The following is a 17,857-nucleotide window of genomic DNA, read 5'->3' as shown; positions in this document are numbered from 1 at the left end:
GGCCGAAGATCATTATTCTGGGAGCATTTTCCAAAGCCATAGTCCATTTTAATGGCTGCAGTAACGTTACAGTCCTTCCTCTGCAGGATACAGTGGGGAGCACATCCAAAGTGATGAAACGGATTTTAAAACATCTGCAAATTTTTAACGGACCCGACGTTTTCCATGTGTTGAAATTAACTGCCTTGAGGAACGTATTCTTCCTCTGGACTGTTTATATGTTTATTCAAACACTGAAAGTTGCTTTCTATTTATATTCTGATAAGGTTTCTTCTACTTGGCTCAAATAATGATGTGAACTTACACATGGGATTTCTAGTACTTCTGAGGAAGGATGGTTATTTAAGGTTTGGTTTGTTTTTTTTCTGCTTCTGCAGAATTGCTGTCGAGCCCGTTGTTTGTCTTTTATTTGTGGAAGCGAAATACTTCACATTTGTCCTTATTTCATCTTGTTTGCTTTGGCCCATCTCCCCAGTTTGTCACAAATGATTTAAGAACTTTGGTATTGTCCTCCAACTTGTTTTTTTCTCTTCTCTGTTTGGTATTTATCTCATTTTTGTGAAGAATTGAAGTTTATTAAGGTTATCTCCGTTGCATTATTTTTTTTGCTTGCTTTGACAGATTTTTTTTCTGTTATAGCTTAGAGTATTCAATTTTTTATTTGTTCAATATATGTATCATCTAATAGGGAACTTACAGTTTTTCCCGAGTCTTGATTCCTTGGCAAATATTTAAAGATTTTCTTCCTCTTTGGTATCTAAAATAAATTTTATCCTATATATAACTGGAGCTGTGAATCTGTTCTGGCATTGAAATAACTTTGTTTTGAGCCTCTTCTAAATCTGGGAACATCTGTGGTTTAGTTCTGGGTTTTTTTTTCTTCCCGTGTCTTCTGATTACCTTGAAGAACTTCTCAGTGCTCAGATCATTTCAAGAAGTGTTGACCAAAGTGTATAAACTCAGTGTTTAGCACTTACTCTATTAGCTTTGCTAATACTGAGATTTTTCTTCTCTCCTCTTTATCCCCTTTCTCCTGTTTCGTGTTGGTTTTTTTTGGTTTTTTTTTTTTTTTTCAACAGGAATTGAATTTCTCTCTCACTGAGGTTCCTTCACTTCCAATATGGAGATGAATCGAGAAAAACTGTGTACCAGTAAGGCTGATGTGAGCTCAGATTCTGCTTACCATTGCTCGACATGTCATGATGATGAGGAGTGGAGCACTACTAGCCGGGGACGAGCTAAGTCACGAAGTTTGTCTGCTTCACCAGCCCTAGGAAGCACCAAAGAATTCCGGTATGACTCTTGGTTCTTCCTATTGTTGCTACCTCTATGAAAAATGAAAAAAAATTGTTTCAAAAGTTGTTATCTAGATTTTAATTTTTTTTTCCCTCCTCTTTTTACGTAACCATAGTCTTGCAGCTGTGACAAGTGATAAGAACAGAAGTAAAAATATTTTGTGGTAATAGAGAGGAAGGTTATTAGTGAGCCATCCTGTTGTGGTCCATGCTGTGAAAAGAACTTGATTTTCTGAAGTAGCCACATAGGTGGCCATCTCTAAAAATGACATTTATGTAAAGAGGTGCTGCCTGTTTGTGAGGCCGGCCTTCTGCTTCAGTGGTTCTTGGGAGATCTTGGAATGCTTTTTGTAGATATTTCAGCAACATTCTATATGTGCATATAGAGCTTCAGCAAGGCACATATGCCATTTAAATGTTGTCTGAAGTGAGTATGTTCAGAATCTGGATGCAATATAGTGCTGGCATTTAGAAATGGCTGTGTGAAGTGAAATAGATCTTTGTTTGAAGACAAACTGCACATGAAACCTCTATCTGTAGTCATGTATCTGTCGTCATTTCAACAGTCATGTACTGGAATGATTTCTTAGAAAGTTAGTTAAGAAAGTATGGGTGTATTTTCAGCTAGGAGAAGTTCTTAAAGTATAAAACCTAGAATGTTATTGTTTATAAGCAGATAAAATATTAATTTTCAGATTTGAGGAACCCATTGTGCCTAGGTACCTCCAGGGTTTTGGGGTAGCTTTGAAATTTGAATACCATTATATTTTTCATATTTCAACCTAGCTTCAGAAGTTTTAAGTACTAAAGTAGTACTTAAAGTACTACCGCAGAAGTAAAATGCAGATGCATCTGTACCGAGCTATGTTAATTCATAGCTTGATAGTAGTTCAGGTCACAAGCAAAGAACAGTTTTGCACTTGGTTCCAGATCTTTAATTACGAGGCAGAACTTTACCTCTTGCTCAACAGGTTGCTCTTAAGGTCGTCTTCTAATGCATTTCAAAAGATTGTTAGTTCAAAATTAAGGCAAGCAGTTAATGGGGGGGGGTTAGTTTAAGAGCAGACCTGTAATCAAAATGGCATGTCTGTCAAAACGGGCATCTGCGGAGTTCACAGTCTAAAAAAACAAAGAGAAAAATCAACAGTAGAGACACTGCAAATTTTTACAAGAGCTGGAGCTCTAACGCTGTGTTTTAAAAACCTGTATGAGTTTTTAGGTTATATGGTAATGTGAGACAGTCCAAAGTAAGTTGGTGCTTGCAGATTGTTTCGCAGCAGTGAGAAATGCCCATTTATTTCTTTGAGCCAAATTTCTAATCTAGTTGCAAGGTTTTTGTCATGTGGACGGCTTGGATAGAACTTTTGATTTTTGTGATCTTTGGACCCATTGTAAATATTGAATAGCACGCTGTGGTAGCAGCGTGTCTCGATCTTGCGGGAGGCATAGCAGAGCTTTACCTTGCTTCCTTTGTGACCCTCTATAAAAGCACGGACGGAATCACGGAGGAGTTTCTCAACAGATGAAATTCTCGTCCAGAGTTACTGCTTTGCTGGTAGGAATGCTCTTGCAAGGCAGAGCATACATATATGGGTGAGGCTGAAGATCGCACGGGGAAATTTTACGGTGAGGGGAGGCGTAATAAAAGCCTTTATCTGGAGGCTAAAAGGTTAGGAAAATACTTGCTTTGCATACGTAGTTCAGAAAGCCAGCGTACTTTTAATGCTGTTGGAGAATGCTCACAAAGGACTGTGCTCTGACTGTGCTGTTCTAGCTGCTATGTGGGGTCTCATCGTCAATACGTAAGACTTCACGTTAAAAAGCGTGCTGTAAAACTGGCGTGTGTTCCGTTCTCTGCTTAAACCTTTAAGAACGTAGACTTCAATCAACCTCTGTCAAAGACCATGTGTATCATTATCTTCTAGCTAAACTACTTTTTTTTTTTTAACACTAGAAGTGATCTTTGTAGACCCTACCCATTCTGGGTTTGAATTAGGGTTATTGTTTACGAGTTTGTTTTGTTTTTTTTTCATTAAGATGCTCTGCATTCATTCACCAGCTGTCTTCAATTTAGTGCAGAATTGTTACCAGGCATTCTGCAGGATGTCAGGAGGTGATCTCAGGCTTGCTGTGTGATATTCAGATTGAAGTAGTTGCCTATCTGCTTTGAACTGACAAGTATATTTTTCTGAAAGAGGTATAATTTCCAGTGCATTGCTGCTCGTTCTTGGCAAAGACAGTCTTTCCACAAACAACTTCAAATTCTGTTCATTCAAACGTTTTACCTTCCATTGGTTGAATAGTGCATAGATTGAGGACTAATAAAACCAAGTAAAATCTCAGTGAAAGTGGATACCAGTTATTAATTGGAGTTTGCAGAGAAAACTTTGAATGTCATGAAGGTCAGATGTGGATATTTAATGCCTCTTGTGGGAACAGAGCTTAGCCAGTTACAGGGAGTGGCATGGGATAAAGACCTGTGTTGCAAGAAAGCAAAAAGACAGTTGAGTGACACTTGAGTGGAGCAAGAAGTAGGAGGTGATGTTGCCATTATTTATTTAACTACTCCAATTTCAAGTGGAATTGTTCACAGGTAGATAAGAGACTGACCATTTCTTTATGCATACTGGTATACACATAATCTCTCTGTTAGTCCTTGCTCATTTTTCTGTTTTAAAATAAATAAGGTAAACTTTGTAAAATAATCTTAACTGACTGGATTAGTCGTGCCTGGAGTTACAAATGGAATAAATTATTTGCAAAACTCCCATTTACAGATTTGCTGGAGGAGGTGGGAGTGCGGTAAGGCAGAACGGTTCTGACTTGCTCCTGATAATCCTAGTGCTAGGAGGAAATCTGTGTTCTTGGTGGGATTTGAGGATAAATCACATTTCAGAGTTCCCATTTTTTGAAGGTGAAGATCATATGAGGTCTAATTAGATAAATAAATGGAAGAAATCAGCAATTTTTTACCTATTCAAGACTAGGGCCTGGTACTGCAGATATGTATCTCTATATACCTTAGAACTGAAGGATTTATGTGTTGTTAATTTATTAATTGCAAAGGTTTAAACAACCAAAAAAGCGTTGAAACAATCGGGACACTATTACTGTGATTTAACCGTGGCAAAAACATCTGAAGGTGCTGCCTTGGTGTTGGAGATTTAATTGTAAATGCTTGTCAAGACTTACACTGGGAAACAAAATTTATATATGTTACTGTACCTGACTGAGACGAAGAGCACTCATTAAGCTATTGTACGTGTACTTAGACCAGATTTAGTCAGCCTGCGTGTCCTGTTCTAAACCGTGTGCTCTTAGATAAGATGCAGTGCTTCAAAAAATATAGAAAAGAAAGTGTCGTGGGTATTGTGTCTGCAGCAGTGAAGCTGGTGTCACGTAGGAATTGATGCAGACTAATCCTTGACACACAACTAACAGTCATTGCAGGATTATTTTTTTTTTCTGAGAAAGTGGCCTGAAAAGAACACTCTTGGGCTTATTTTTTTTGTTGGTATGCTTAGTGGTTTGCTTGCTCACTCTCAGCAGAAATTAATGCATGCCAAAATATTACAGAAGAGAAAGTGCTGATACTATATAAACAATACAGAAACAAAAGCCCTGGTTTATGTTTTGTGTTTTAATTGATTAGGCACACTTGTTAAGTGAAGGTTGTGGATTTACTAAATTACGTAACAAAAACTGAACTCTGCTGTTCTTTTGCTCAGGTAGTGTTATTACAGTGATATTTTGAGTTTCTTTTGAATGTTGCCCCAAGCTTCTCATTTAATAATTTTCTTGGTGTTATTAAATAACTTTCTGCAAAATCTGAGCTGGTCAGTCGACTACTGAAGTACATGGTTGAGTACTCGAAGTGTTAAATACTTGTTTATGCTGTCACATTGAGTGTTATCTAGGATTACAACAGATTGAGAAGTTAAAAAAATGTGTCCTTCAGTTATTTAAATGCCTTCTTACTCTAGCTTAAAGAAAAATACATTTTTTTGAAAGTTAGAAAGAAAAACCTGAAGCATTACATAGCTAATTCTGAAACTGGAATTTTCTGTGCTTTGTTTCTTAAACATCAAGTTTTCCTTTTCACAGTAGTGAGACCTTGAAAAGGGATTTTGTTTTTATAATTTGAGATTTATCTACATATTTTTTTGTCTCTCTGAGACGCAGATGTACTGTTCTGTACTGTAGCGTGCAGAGGACTTGAGGCAAAGCAGAACCTTTGTAGGCTTGACATGAATTCAAAGAACCAGCTTGGCAAAACTTGACCGTATCTTCTCTGAGGCTGTGATGCTTCCTTTGAGCAAAGTAAAGATGAAATGAATACAAGAGTAATATATGCCTGGTACTAATATTTAGGAAGTGATAACTCAGTATGAGGAGGGGATGAACTGAGTGAGGCTTCAATTAAAATTGCTTTCAAGGAGTAGATGTAGGAGTTAAGTTTTAATTTGAAATGTGAGTGCTAGTACATGTAAAATTACATTGGTTGCTCGGCCACAAATGTAGGTTTAAGAAATGCATTTTGCCCTGTATTGCTTAGTGCAGGTTTTTCAAAGTGGTTTTGGTGGTTGGGAAGCTAATTATACCATTTGTCATCACATTTCTTTTACTTATTATTTTTATCTACATATATTTAGGAGAACACGCTCCTTGCATGGACCATGCCCAGTGACCACGTTTGGACCAAAGGCCTGTATGCTGCAAAATCCTAAAACGATTATGTGAGTACTTGTCAGATGAATGGTGTTATGCTTACTCTGTGTGAAAGAAGGAAGTTTGCTTTTCTACTGTTCACCCCCTAATCGGAATTGTTTGTATTTTACGTGATACTTAGAGTTTTTCATCTTGCTTGAGGTCTGCGTTGCCAGAATTGGCCTGCCATTTTTATCTCATGTTGACCGTTTAAAAAGTCATTCCGAGAGGAGAATGGATAGCACTGCTGAGCTGTGTTCTCAAGTAAAACCCCGTTAGATGTGCATCGCCTTGATCTGCATGTTGAAAAGTATAATATAGGTTTGTCTGTCACTGTGCTGTGGTGTTTGTTTTTTTTTCTGCCGAGGGATGAGAGGACATCATCGTTATTTCTCTGTATGGTTTTATAGTGGTTTTGCTGGTTGGGATATTTCCTGCAGGGTTAACAGACAATAAAAGGAAATTAATTTTACTTATTATACATTAATCATTCATGTGGTGTTCCTAGGCCCACTATCTACCACCTAAACTAACGGGAGTCTTTTCACGGCTCAGTATCTATTTTGAAAAAAAAAAACCAAACCATTTCACATAAAAATGTGGCAGGGCATGTGACTAGTATTAAGTTCTGAAGTTCTGTTTAGACATGTTTTGCTTCATCTGCAATCCATAGTTTGATGTCAACAATGGCAACAACTGTAAGAGAGGCTTCGCAACAGAACTGACAGCAAACCACCCGTGTGTATTAAACACCCTTAGAGCAATCTAATTACGATGTGGAGAAGTTGTTGGCAGCATTTTGTTTATTCCATCAACCTGAAATATGTAAGGAGCATGATAGAGAACACACATTTTTATGGGCAACACAAGGAGAGGAGGAGAAGTGGTTCTGTGTGCTGTGAAATCTGAGGAAAGCCATCTCCCTCTCTCGGTTTTGTGTTTGAGCTGGTAGGTTGAATTTTTGTTTTGGGTCTGTGGCTCTTTCAGTGGATGAATATCATTAGGGAAAGTTTGCTTTTAGACTCTGATAAGTGTGAGAATGAGGGTTGGTTTCTGCTTCACAGGTGTATAAACAATTTTGTAGGTTGATTAGTGTAAAAGCGTTGCTTTTTACACTAAATGTACTGATAGGTATGTGTACTATATATACTGAAACGGTGGCTTGACTTGGACAAATGAGGAATGTCAGAGTTCTGCAGATCAAGCAAGTTAGTGGTCCCTTGAAAAACTTTTTATTTCACCGTTCTTTCAGTTAAATGTTAAGGTATTTGAGTTCAGTATTTTATTTTAGTATCTCTTCACTTAAATAAGTAGTAGTCTTCCTCAGAGCTGGTTGGCAGCATGCTAACTTTTCCTACGAAGGTGTGGTGGAAATACTGCAGTGTACTCAGCTTCCTCCTTCTTTCTGTCTGTTCCAGAGTTGGCTGGGAGTGCAGCCGTTCATCGCACACCCAGCTCACACCGTGCACTCCCCACTTGCCCGCGGTGGCCGTGCTCCTCCCCAGGGGCTGGGCCAGTGTCCTGCAATAGAACCACAGTGGCACGACCTGGGGAGGACAGAGGCTGCGGGCAACGCTACTCTCACACTGCTCGCCAGGGAAAAGACAGCTTGTGCAGCGTTCAGGATAGCTGGGGACATAAAGGTGCTCTCGAGGGATTGAAGGAAAGGACTATCGGAAGACCAAATTGTAAATTACTATTACTACTAAACATATGGTTTTTCTTGCGGTTTCTGAAAACTAGCAAAACCTTTTTTGTTTGGGTTTTTCCTCTCTACATTCAGTAATAGCGTTAAGCTTTCTTCACTGGAGATAAATTTTTTTTTTTTAACAGAAAATGTTAGGTTTTTAGTGAAGCTCTTGGTGTCTCTATAAGTGCTAGTGTGGATAATTGCATTGAAAACCCTGCTTTCTGAAGCCTGTGTGTAAGATGACCAGGTGAACTGAAGGACTCTTCAGTGAAAAAAGAATCAGGTGTTTGTGTTGGAGAGGTGAAATACCTGCTTTGAAACTTTCTTGAAATGGGATTTTTCTCATGAAATCTTGCCTCTGAAGATCTGTAATAAGCATTTTATACAGGATTCTTCTGTAAACTCACAACTTTTTGTTGGGACTGATTGAAATACTTAACTGGAGAAAAAAAATTTCTTGGAGAAAAATGTTTTCTTTTGAGGTAGCAGTTTATTAGTAAGTGATAAAAGCTTCAGCCTTTTTTTTTGTTTGGAGCTGTTGCATTTGCCTGACTCCTGAGAAGAAACATGAAGATCTTAAAGCATGTTATGAATAATCTTTCACTTAGTAGAACTACGTGGAATTGGTGAGTACAGGCAGACTCTCTTTTCTTTGAATGAAGTCTGTAGTAGCCAGGTTTATTCAGCAAAAAGCAGTGCTGCACTCTTTATTTCTTTGCCAGCTATAGAAGATAACCTAACCATCTTGAAATGGTTTTGGGAGTGGTTTCTCTATGTGTATTTTTTACCTTTTAATAACACTGAGATCCGAGGAATTTAATTTTATGAAATGAACTTTAGTGTAGAAAATGCTTTCTTGGTCACCATTTGTATTGGAAATAACATATAAAACTTCAGCTTCGGTTCCTTTGAAACTGTCTGGCAACAAATAAACACATTAATGTAACTCGTCCTACTTTAATTCTATTTTAATTTCAGTTTAACTGTTGGCTGGTTAGTCAAGGCAGAGGAAGCCTTCTGAATTCATAGTCATCTCCCATTCATTCACAGCAGTATTTGAGACTGAGTATGGTATCTTCAAAATGCCCTTACATTGAGCCAGGGGATTGGACTAGTCTGACATATCTAAAAAGGACATATAAAAGGATGTATCTAAAATGGACATACTGAGTGTAACTGCGTATTTGTATTCTTCTGTATTAGGTAAAAACATTTAGAGAGAGATGACACTGTTAGTAAAGGTTGCGGGTGTTAGACTACTTAATTAGTCTGTAGTTTCTGCTGTATTTATACATAGAATATAGGCATTTTGGAGAGGAAAAGGAGTAGGTTATTCTACCTCCAGCAGCAGCATCTGTTTTATTTTAACCCTTGAAGTGCTAAATCCAAATCTCTCTGTAAGTTTGGCTTGTTAAGCATTTATCCTAATCTGCTTTGCTTTACGGATTATATCTGCACCATGTGGAAGAGGGTGGGGTGCTTGTAATATGTGAAACACAACGGTGAAATTATGAAGCTTAGAAGCAGATCTAAATGAAGGAGAATACAGCTGGGTACTCCTAAATCAGCTATAAACGTATTATAACAAAGCATGTGGGTTCTGTTACTGAACCTTCTTGAACGCCACAAAGTTATTTGCGTAAATGTATTTAGTTCTTGAGGTTCTCAAGTTGTAGAATGTTGTCCTGACAATAGGCAGACAGTAGTTTTAAAGTATTTTGTTGTTATTATTATTTTTTAAATTTAAAGTAGTAGTTGTGCTCTTTTTAAGTAGATAAGCTTGTTTGGGGATCAACATTAAAATAAAATTGATATATAGATTAAAGAAATTTTGCAGAGAAGTATGGTTACGTATCTGTAATGTTTGCCTGGAATAGAAGTACACAGGCATCTGTTCCTGTTTGAGCCCTTCATTTATGAGACTTTATGATAGGAGATATAAGATTTTCAAATGCAGACTTCCCAGAATAAAGTTCATATACTATAATTTTTTCATAGTTGTTAAGGCTTATCTTGAGGTTTTAGTGATGACCATGTGAATCTTAATTATTTGCCCTCTCTGTGATAGTGTTGTTTAGTATGAGTAAAAAAAAAAAAAACCTGGAGAATTTGTGTCTGCCTTTACAGACTTCGAACTGTATTGAGAAAACTGTGGCTGTATACTGGTAGCAGTGCAAAAGTGCTGAATGAGGCACTGCCAAAAAGGAAAAAAAGAAAAAAAAAAAGAAAAAAAAAAAAAAAAGTGTTGCAACTATTGCGTTTTTTTTAAATTTGCATCAACTTAAGCTGTTTGATGTAGAGTATTGGATAGGAAAAAAGTTTATGCTGTAGTGTTTTCTCATTCTCTAATTGGATGTTTCTCCTTACTTTGAGATGGCTTCCGAGGAGAGGGCACCAAGTCAGGAGTGCTCAGCATTATGGCTGGAAGCATCAGGGAAGATACCAGTTCAGGAACTGGATCCAGGAGCTTTTTCTAGTGCTTCTGTCGAAGTTCCTGTTTGTGTGAGGCAGTTACAGGAATGGGCACCTTAATACTGTGTTACCCCCTTAATATAGGAAAGAATGATTGGTTTCTTCAGGGGAAGAAGCATCCTTACAATACAAACTATTAAATCCTCCTTTTGAGTCTTCTAGGACTGCGTGCAATTACAGCTAAGGATATATTCTTAACAGACCAAATGTTGTCAAAGGAAAATGTCAAAGAAAAAACGCTGGAGTGTTTTTTTTTTTTCTATTCTCTAGGCACATTCAGGATCCAGCAAGCCAACGGTTGACATGGAACAAACCTCCCAAGAGCGTCCTTGTTATTAAAAAGATACGTGATGCCAGTCTGCTGCAGCCTTTCAAAGAGCTCTGTGTGTATCTGACTGAGGTAATGAAATGTAAATTCCGTTTTTTGTAATCATTAAAAATTTTACATCTGAAGTGTTTTCAGTTGTTCTGTTGAATGTGGTATGTGCAGGATTCTATCGTGCAGATTGTTTTACCCATTGCCACTGAAAGTAGAAGAACTTATTTCAGAGCTTAAGATCAGTACTTAAATAGTTTAAGTACAGAGCTTAAAAAAAAAAAAAAGTTAAATCAAAACATCAAAACTTCCCTTCATTCTGTTTGCAATTCTAAGGGAATGGGACATAAAATGCTTTAAGCCTTGAACAAACAGCGGAGTGACTGTGTCAAGTAATCCACATTACAAAGTTTAGATTGATTAGATGATCTGTGCATGCTGCAAAATTCTCATTAGAACTAGACCACACATTAAAAATAAACCCCACAACCAACAGAGGCAGACCACTTCTGTCAAATAGTATTTATGGTTTTAAACTAGTGCATTATTATTGGGGGAGAGTCATAGTGTGTAATTACTGGGAGAGTCAAGTATTTTGTCATTTTAAGAGTTGATTAACAAGACAATCTTACCTCTCTTAAGGAGAACAATATGATAGTGTACGTAGAAAAGAAAGTATTGGAAGACCCCGCTATAGCTAACGATGATAATTTTGGACCAGTAAAGAAGAAATTTTGCACCTTCAGAGAAGGTATGGTAATGATTTCTTGAAAGTAAAGTTGCAGTTTATTGCTTATTCGTCTTGGTATTTCCTTAGTCATTGGATCAAGTTTGTAAAACTCCTGTGTCTTTTGCAAACAGCTTGTTTTTACATCTCAGTTGTGTTCTTTTGTATTTGTGAGTGAACATTGGCATGCTGCACTTAATGTCAGGAAATTAAGACTGTTGATAAAACCAAATTCAGAACTTTTGTTTCAATGTTGCTTCTAGATTACGATGATATCTCCAATCAGATAGACTTTATCATATGCCTGGGAGGAGATGGGACCTTACTTTATGCTTCTTCGCTTTTCCAGGTTGGTCTTTAGGGGAAACAGACTTAATGACCTCTTTTCTTTTGAAGTATTTGAAGGTGGTTATGTTGTGGTTTTTTTTTAAAAAAAAAACTTTGTTATTAAGGAAAGCATTTGTTCTTTCCCGTTCATTTGGGTTTTTTATCAAGCCTGTTTTTACCCTTTACCTTCTGAAAACAATGTATGTAATGTGTTGGTTTTATTATGCACAGTTGAAGTTACATCAATAGTCAAAATATTTACAGGCAATTAGTTGAAGTGTGAATTGCTGTTATTCAGTAGCTTTTAAATTCTTTTCTTTATTGATAGGGTAGTGTACCTCCAGTTATGGCTTTTCATCTGGGATCCCTTGGATTTCTTACTCCATTTAATTTTGAGAATTTTCAGTCCCAAGTCACTCAGGTTATAGAAGGTAAATTTAAGGGGACAAGGTGTGGTGTTTCTTTTTGTTACATTTTCTGTAGCTTTTTCCAAGATCAATAAATTTTCTTAACCAACTCATTTAGGTTGTCCCGTAAGATTGAGTCACAAGAAATGTGTACTGAACTAACAAAAGTATTGCATTGCATTGACCCGTTGGGTGCTGCTTTCCATGCTACTCTGTAAAGGGAAATGGCAAAGAAATAACTTTGTCCTGTGTGGAGTAAACAAGTAAAAGGTGATGCGGAATTTATGTTAAATGACAGATAAACCTGTTAAGAGAGTGTAGCTCTGAAGTCTGTGGTAGTCTGTATCTCTAAGCAGTGCAGTGCTTAAATTCTGTACATCAGGAAAATAAGATATTTTGAGGAAAGAAATAATTTGTTTCTTCAGTATGAGGTAATTTGAGTTGCATCCAAAGTAAATTCCTGAAAATAATGTGTAAAATTCTCATGTTGCTAGAATGTTGTCTTTTAATAGGTGTTTCTAATGCACTGATTTTCTTTAAGCTTAGCTTTTGTCTTAGTAAAGATCACGTGAGCCTAACAGTGTTTTCCAATCTTGATCTTGTCCATATAAAACTTAAATTTTCTTTGTACATGGGGAGAGGGAGGAAGGACTGGATTTAAATTTATTTTAATTTTGCTCATTACTACTAAAAGTTAGTTTTGAGCTTAAACCACATATAGACAGTTATGTCAGGAATGATTGTGAGTGATATTGGGAATGATGAGAGCACAGGCCATAGACGGATGGCATTTCATACAGTTTGCTAGTCATTGCAGGGCTTGGTTTGTTATACTCACGTATCATTTTTGTGCACTTTCTCTTATATTTCACTTCTAGGCAATGCAGCACTTGTTCTCCGAAGCAGGCTGAAAGTGAAAGTAGTAAAAGAGCACAGAGAGAAGTTGACAGTACAAAATGGTATAGAAGAAAATGGAGTAGTGTCTGCAAATATAGAGAAAGAAGTTGGCAAGCAAATTATGCAATACCAGGTCAGAGGGCAAGATAAGCAAAAGAAGCAATATGCTGTTCGTGGATTGCTTTCTACTTGTTTTATTATAACTTTCCCCATTTCAGTAGTTTACTTACACGAGCCCAGTAGTGTGGGACAGATCCAGATCGCTCTGATTGACAGTATGTACCCTAAATAATGAGGAAGTGGTGTACTTCATTACCTTCCGCCATCATAAGTGGTCATATTGTACTTTAGTCATGTTCTCATTCTATTTTGAAAACCAAGTAGCACTTCTAAAATGGGATAGACCAAAGACTTTTGTAAGTGAAAACAAAAACCCTGCATGTTGTTAGTAACCAGCTTCTGGAAATAATTCTTAACATCTAAAAATTTCAGCTGGCACTTGATAAGACAGAAGTTTAAAGAGAGTCTAATTTGGCAGGTACTAAATCAGCATAAATTATTCAAAGACTTGGAAGGAATGTTTTGGCTTGTCATTTATTACACTGCCAAGTCAGCACTAGCAAACTTGTGTAACATTTGATGTCGTGGCAGGTCCTAAATGAAGTTGTAGTGGATCGTGGTCCTTCTTCTTACCTTTCCAATGTAGATGTCTTTCTAGATGGACACCTGATAACAACAGTGCAAGGAGATGGTGAGTCTGCCTCTTGAGTTAAATTGCTTATCAGTTCATGTGCAGACTGTTGCTATTTTACTGGAGGATTTTCTCACACGGGGGGGAAAAAAAAATCTCAAGCTTCAGTTCACTGGTGACAGAAAACATTAGTGTGCCAAAAATAGGGATGTTTATTCATTGGTAACTAATGTGTTCCACAATAAAGCATTGAAGTGTTGTAAGCTTTGTTTATGGACTGCTGAAGGCAAGTGGCAGTTTCTTTGCATATGATGGGGCTAAGGCCAAGAAACAGCTCAGGAAAAAATTTGCTTTGATATCTGGAATTTGCTGAAGGCCAAAATTCTCAACTCATAAAATACAGAAGTTCATCCTTAAAACTCTTACCCTTAAAAAAAAAAAAAAGTCCCTGTTACAGAGTTGTGTAACCTGAAATCTAGAAGTTTACGCAACTTATATGAAGCCATAGAGCAAGCATGCTGTGCCAGGATTAGAAGAGATTTGGACTTTTTGTGTGTTAGTCTGCAGTTCTCCTGTGACATACAAGTTGATACGTTCTCTGCTTCATTTCCGTAACTGCTCTTTCTTAGTCCTCTTCCAAAGTAACATTCGATTGTAATGCTTATGTAAATGAAATTTTTGCCTCTTTCACAGGAGTCATTGTCTCCACGCCGACTGGTAGCACTGCCTATGCAGCTGCAGCAGGAGCTTCTATGATTCATCCAAATGTTCCTGCAATAATGATCACCCCGATCTGCCCTCACTCATTGTCTTTCAGACCTATCGTGGTTCCTGCTGGAGTGGAACTCAAGGTTAGCTTCTCTTACGTTATTTCTCTTTCTAAGTTAAAAACTTTTGTAATAACTGTGAGAACCTGACCAAAGCAGATGATGTTAGGAAATGCTGTGTGTCTCCTGCGTTCTCTGATTTGTAGGAGGACCTGATCAAGTCCGGTTGAAGAATGCACCTTTGTTTAATGTACCCACTAGTGGAATACTTGACTCTGCTTCCCGCTGGGTTGCAGTTGTGTCACATTCTGCAAAACAGAAATATATACATTTGAATTCTCACTAAAAAGTAAAAGAGGGAGTTTATTGCATGTAGGAAAATAGATGTGTGTATATAGACCAACCGTGAAATAAAGGTTTGGAACTGGCCTGGTATGTTACTGCGCTGCTATTATGGACAGATTACGAATTTCAGTGCAACTGTAAAGTTGTGAAGAGTCAGTTCTGTACTCAGAGGGAGGGTGGAGGAGGTGTTTGTTCCTTGCTCTTGAAAAATAGGTTTTGAACCTGAAATTTCATTTTTTTTTCTCTTTCAGATTATGCTCTCTCCAGATGCCAGGAATACAGCATGGGTTTCATTTGATGGAAGGAAGAGACAGGAAATATGCCATGGAGACAGGTCAAACTTATTTTTTGATTATATTATAAGTATAGAAAGTATTGATTCATGCACTTCTCTCGTTCCCTAACATCTGTCAGAAGGGTTGCTGGTGGTGAAGAAACAAGCTTTTATAAACCCTAACACCTCTCGCAGCACAAACTGTACTGAAAGCATTTAATTTCTAACTTGAGTTTTTTTTAGGTCGTCTTACAAAAGTAAGCGAAAGTTTAAAACAAAAGCACATGAACATTGCATGCTTGGCAAGGAAGTTGGACGTGTCTTTAGAAAATTCTGTAAATTTAACTTACATTTTTGTCAAACTCCTAAGATTTAAGCCAATGGGAGCTGATGTCAGCAGTGGTTCTGAATAACGCTTTATGGTTTAAACTGTCAGTGGGTGGTTGTGGTCACTCGCGATGCGATTGCCTTGAGTGAGCAGAATGCAGCCCGTGAAGCTTCCTGAGGTTTTTTTTTTTTGTGCAAAATGTGGTGGCTTATCCTAATGGGAGGTGATTTAAGGCAACTGTGTGGTATGTGACTGGTAGACCTGCTGTTCAGGATGAGTTTATTTTCTCTTGGTCTATACAAGTTGCCGGGAAGGAAAATGTAGAGCTGGCATGACACTGCATCTTGAACTGTTTTGTGTTTCCTCTGAGGTTGAGAGATCTATAAAATAGATCAGGAGACTAGTAAGGATTCAAACATGAGATTTGGCCCTTTGTTAGATGCTAGACGTTAGTGCTGTTGCTTGTAGTTAAAACTTGAAACTTAAAGGCCAAGCTGATGACTTACACTTCCCTTAGTCCCTGTGTTACTGCTGTGAAGACCATCAGAAGACTGCAGGACGTCATGGAGTGGGTTCAGTATTCTCACTGTCAAAGAACACCCTCCACAGTGCATCTGTTCAGTTTTAAGCCCTTTGATCACTCTGTTTAGATAAACCTGCAGATTTGGTTCTTGTTTGATTATGGAAAACTCGTTGTTTTACCAAATTGGCTGAATATAGCACCACGTTAGCTAGTGAACAGATTTTTTAAATTTTTTAAAAAATATTGCTATTTCTTGTGCTTGACTGACTGGGGTATTCCTGTGTTGTTGCAGTATTAGCATCACTACCTCTTGCTATCCCCTTCCTTCGATCTGTTTCCGAGATCCTGTGAGCGACTGGTTTGAAAGCTTGGCTGAGTGTTTACACTGGAATGTTCGGAAGAAGCAGAATAACTTTGCTGTTGAAGAAGAAGAATTTTGAGTGTCTACATCTAACAAGACTCATGGGAATGGAAAGTGGCAGTATCCCTTCTATGTGCTTGGATTTGTGAAATTTTTGCCTAACGAGGGTGGTCACCACCTCAGACATATATAGTGGTTATAGTTTCTCTCTGTCTGATCTGCTGCTAGCTGGAAGTTGTGTTACTTCTTGTCCACCAAGAGTAGGAACGGAAGAAATTAGGCTCTGATTGTTGTAATCCAGTGTGAATTTCCTTCAGCTGAGTGAGCTAAAAATGGATTGTTTCTGATTGATATTGACAGCCGCATCTGTACGTTTGATTGTAACCTTTAATTTACCAGTAACGTGGTAGGCTGAACGTAGGTACGTAATAGAAAAGTGACAGTAGAAAAGTGGCATTAAAATATTCTGTGTAATTTGGTAAGTCTGTAATCCCATTTAAGACTGCTATGCACATGAAGGCTCTAAGAAACGTTCTTTTTTTAAAAAAAAAAAAATAAAAAGCACCTTTGTTAGCTTAAATACATCTTGCCCAGAACAGCTCCCCATCAAGGCAGCGCTTAAAATGTTTGCAAATAAGGAGAAAATGTGACACACTGTGAAGAAATACCCATGAAGAATGTTTTTTACTTAATAGTTGGAACTAGTAAAAAAAATAAGTATGTGCATATATATATATATATATATATCTATATATATATATATATCTATCTATCTATATATATATATATATCTATCTATATATATCTTATGCCCATTTGAACAGTGTTTGACCCTTGGCTGTCATCACTGTGTAAATACCCACGAATAGCACGGACAAGCATTAGCATGGACTTGGTTATTAATGATCTCCATCTTTGTAGCTGAGCCAGTTTATAGCTCTGCAGTTCCTGGTGGTGGGCATCGTCAACACAGTGGCTTTTCTTACTGTTTTTGTTTGATTCTCTGGAATAAATTGTGGCATTAGAGACTATAAAACAAGAAATTCTCCCAAGTGTTCAAGAAGAATCTGGGCTTCAATCACTGCTATATTGTCTAGTTCCATTAATGTCTTGAAGAAAAGAATATCCTGAATGCCCTCAACTTCCACAGATATCTTCCAGCTCTTGGTGCTGAGTAATACAGAAAGGGGTACTGCACTGGCAGGCTGGTCAGGAGAGGACACATTCCCAGTAGAGTAGCAACGGTGCCTTCAGCACACTCAAGATATTCTAAGTCTTGTATTTACTTTTTTAAGATGCTTTCAAATGTTTCTAACTTCTCTATGTACATATTTTATTGTATGTGCTTTTATGAAAGAAAAAACAACAACAAAAAAAAAGACTAGTTGGGAAAAAAAGGGTTTGTACTGTACTTTAACTGAAAAAATATCAAACCCAAGTATAATGTTTACATTTATGTTCTCTGTGGTGCAGTCTCATGAGCATACTATCCAAACTTTAGCGTTTTCAAAGTCTTGCTGCGTTGGCCATTAAAGGAATGGACATTATCTGTTCAACTGAAGCCTACGGCATGGTATTGGGAATTAATTAATTTCCTGATTAAGGTGGGATTTCCTTGGAAGTGGAGTGAGAAGCTCTGTTGAACTTTTCATGGTTGTCTTATGTTGTTTATGTGGTCCAAAGTGGTAACGGGAAATGTATTGATTTCTGAACTCTGCCTAACCTGCTGT

General features: G+C 37.5%; 1 protein-coding gene across 2 annotated transcripts; it reads left to right on the top strand.

Annotated features, from left to right (window-relative positions):
* Positions 1 to 1,084: 1,084 nt before the first annotated feature.
* On the top strand, positions 1,085 to 16,858 carry NADK (NAD kinase). 2 transcript variants are annotated; one of them, XM_026862774.1, is made up of 11 exons: positions 1,085 to 1,293; positions 5,948 to 6,031; positions 10,435 to 10,564; positions 11,123 to 11,231; positions 11,471 to 11,556; positions 11,863 to 11,965; positions 12,820 to 12,971; positions 13,490 to 13,589; positions 14,223 to 14,380; positions 14,893 to 14,975; positions 16,059 to 16,858. In XM_026862774.1, the coding sequence occupies exons 1-11, from the start codon at positions 1,121 to 1,123 to the stop codon at positions 16,204 to 16,206; spliced, it is 1,326 nt and encodes a 441-aa protein (XP_026718575.1). In that variant the 5' UTR covers positions 1,085 to 1,120; the 3' UTR covers positions 16,207 to 16,858. The 2 variants fall into 2 exon arrangements, with proteins under 2 accessions (XP_026718575.1, XP_026718576.1); XM_026862775.1 differs by lacking the exons at positions 1,085 to 1,293; positions 5,948 to 6,031 and adding exons at positions 7,603 to 7,690; positions 8,228 to 8,318 and having other exon boundaries at positions 16,059 to 16,361.
* Positions 16,859 to 17,857: the final 999 nt, after the last annotated feature.

Source organism: Athene cunicularia (assembly GCF_003259725.1).
Source record: "Athene cunicularia isolate RWA chromosome 21 unlocalized genomic scaffold, athCun1 chr21_part1, whole genome shotgun sequence".
NCBI classification, from domain to species: domain Eukaryota; kingdom Metazoa; phylum Chordata; class Aves; order Strigiformes; family Strigidae; genus Athene; species Athene cunicularia.
This window is presented reverse-complemented; position numbering and strand designations above follow the sequence as displayed.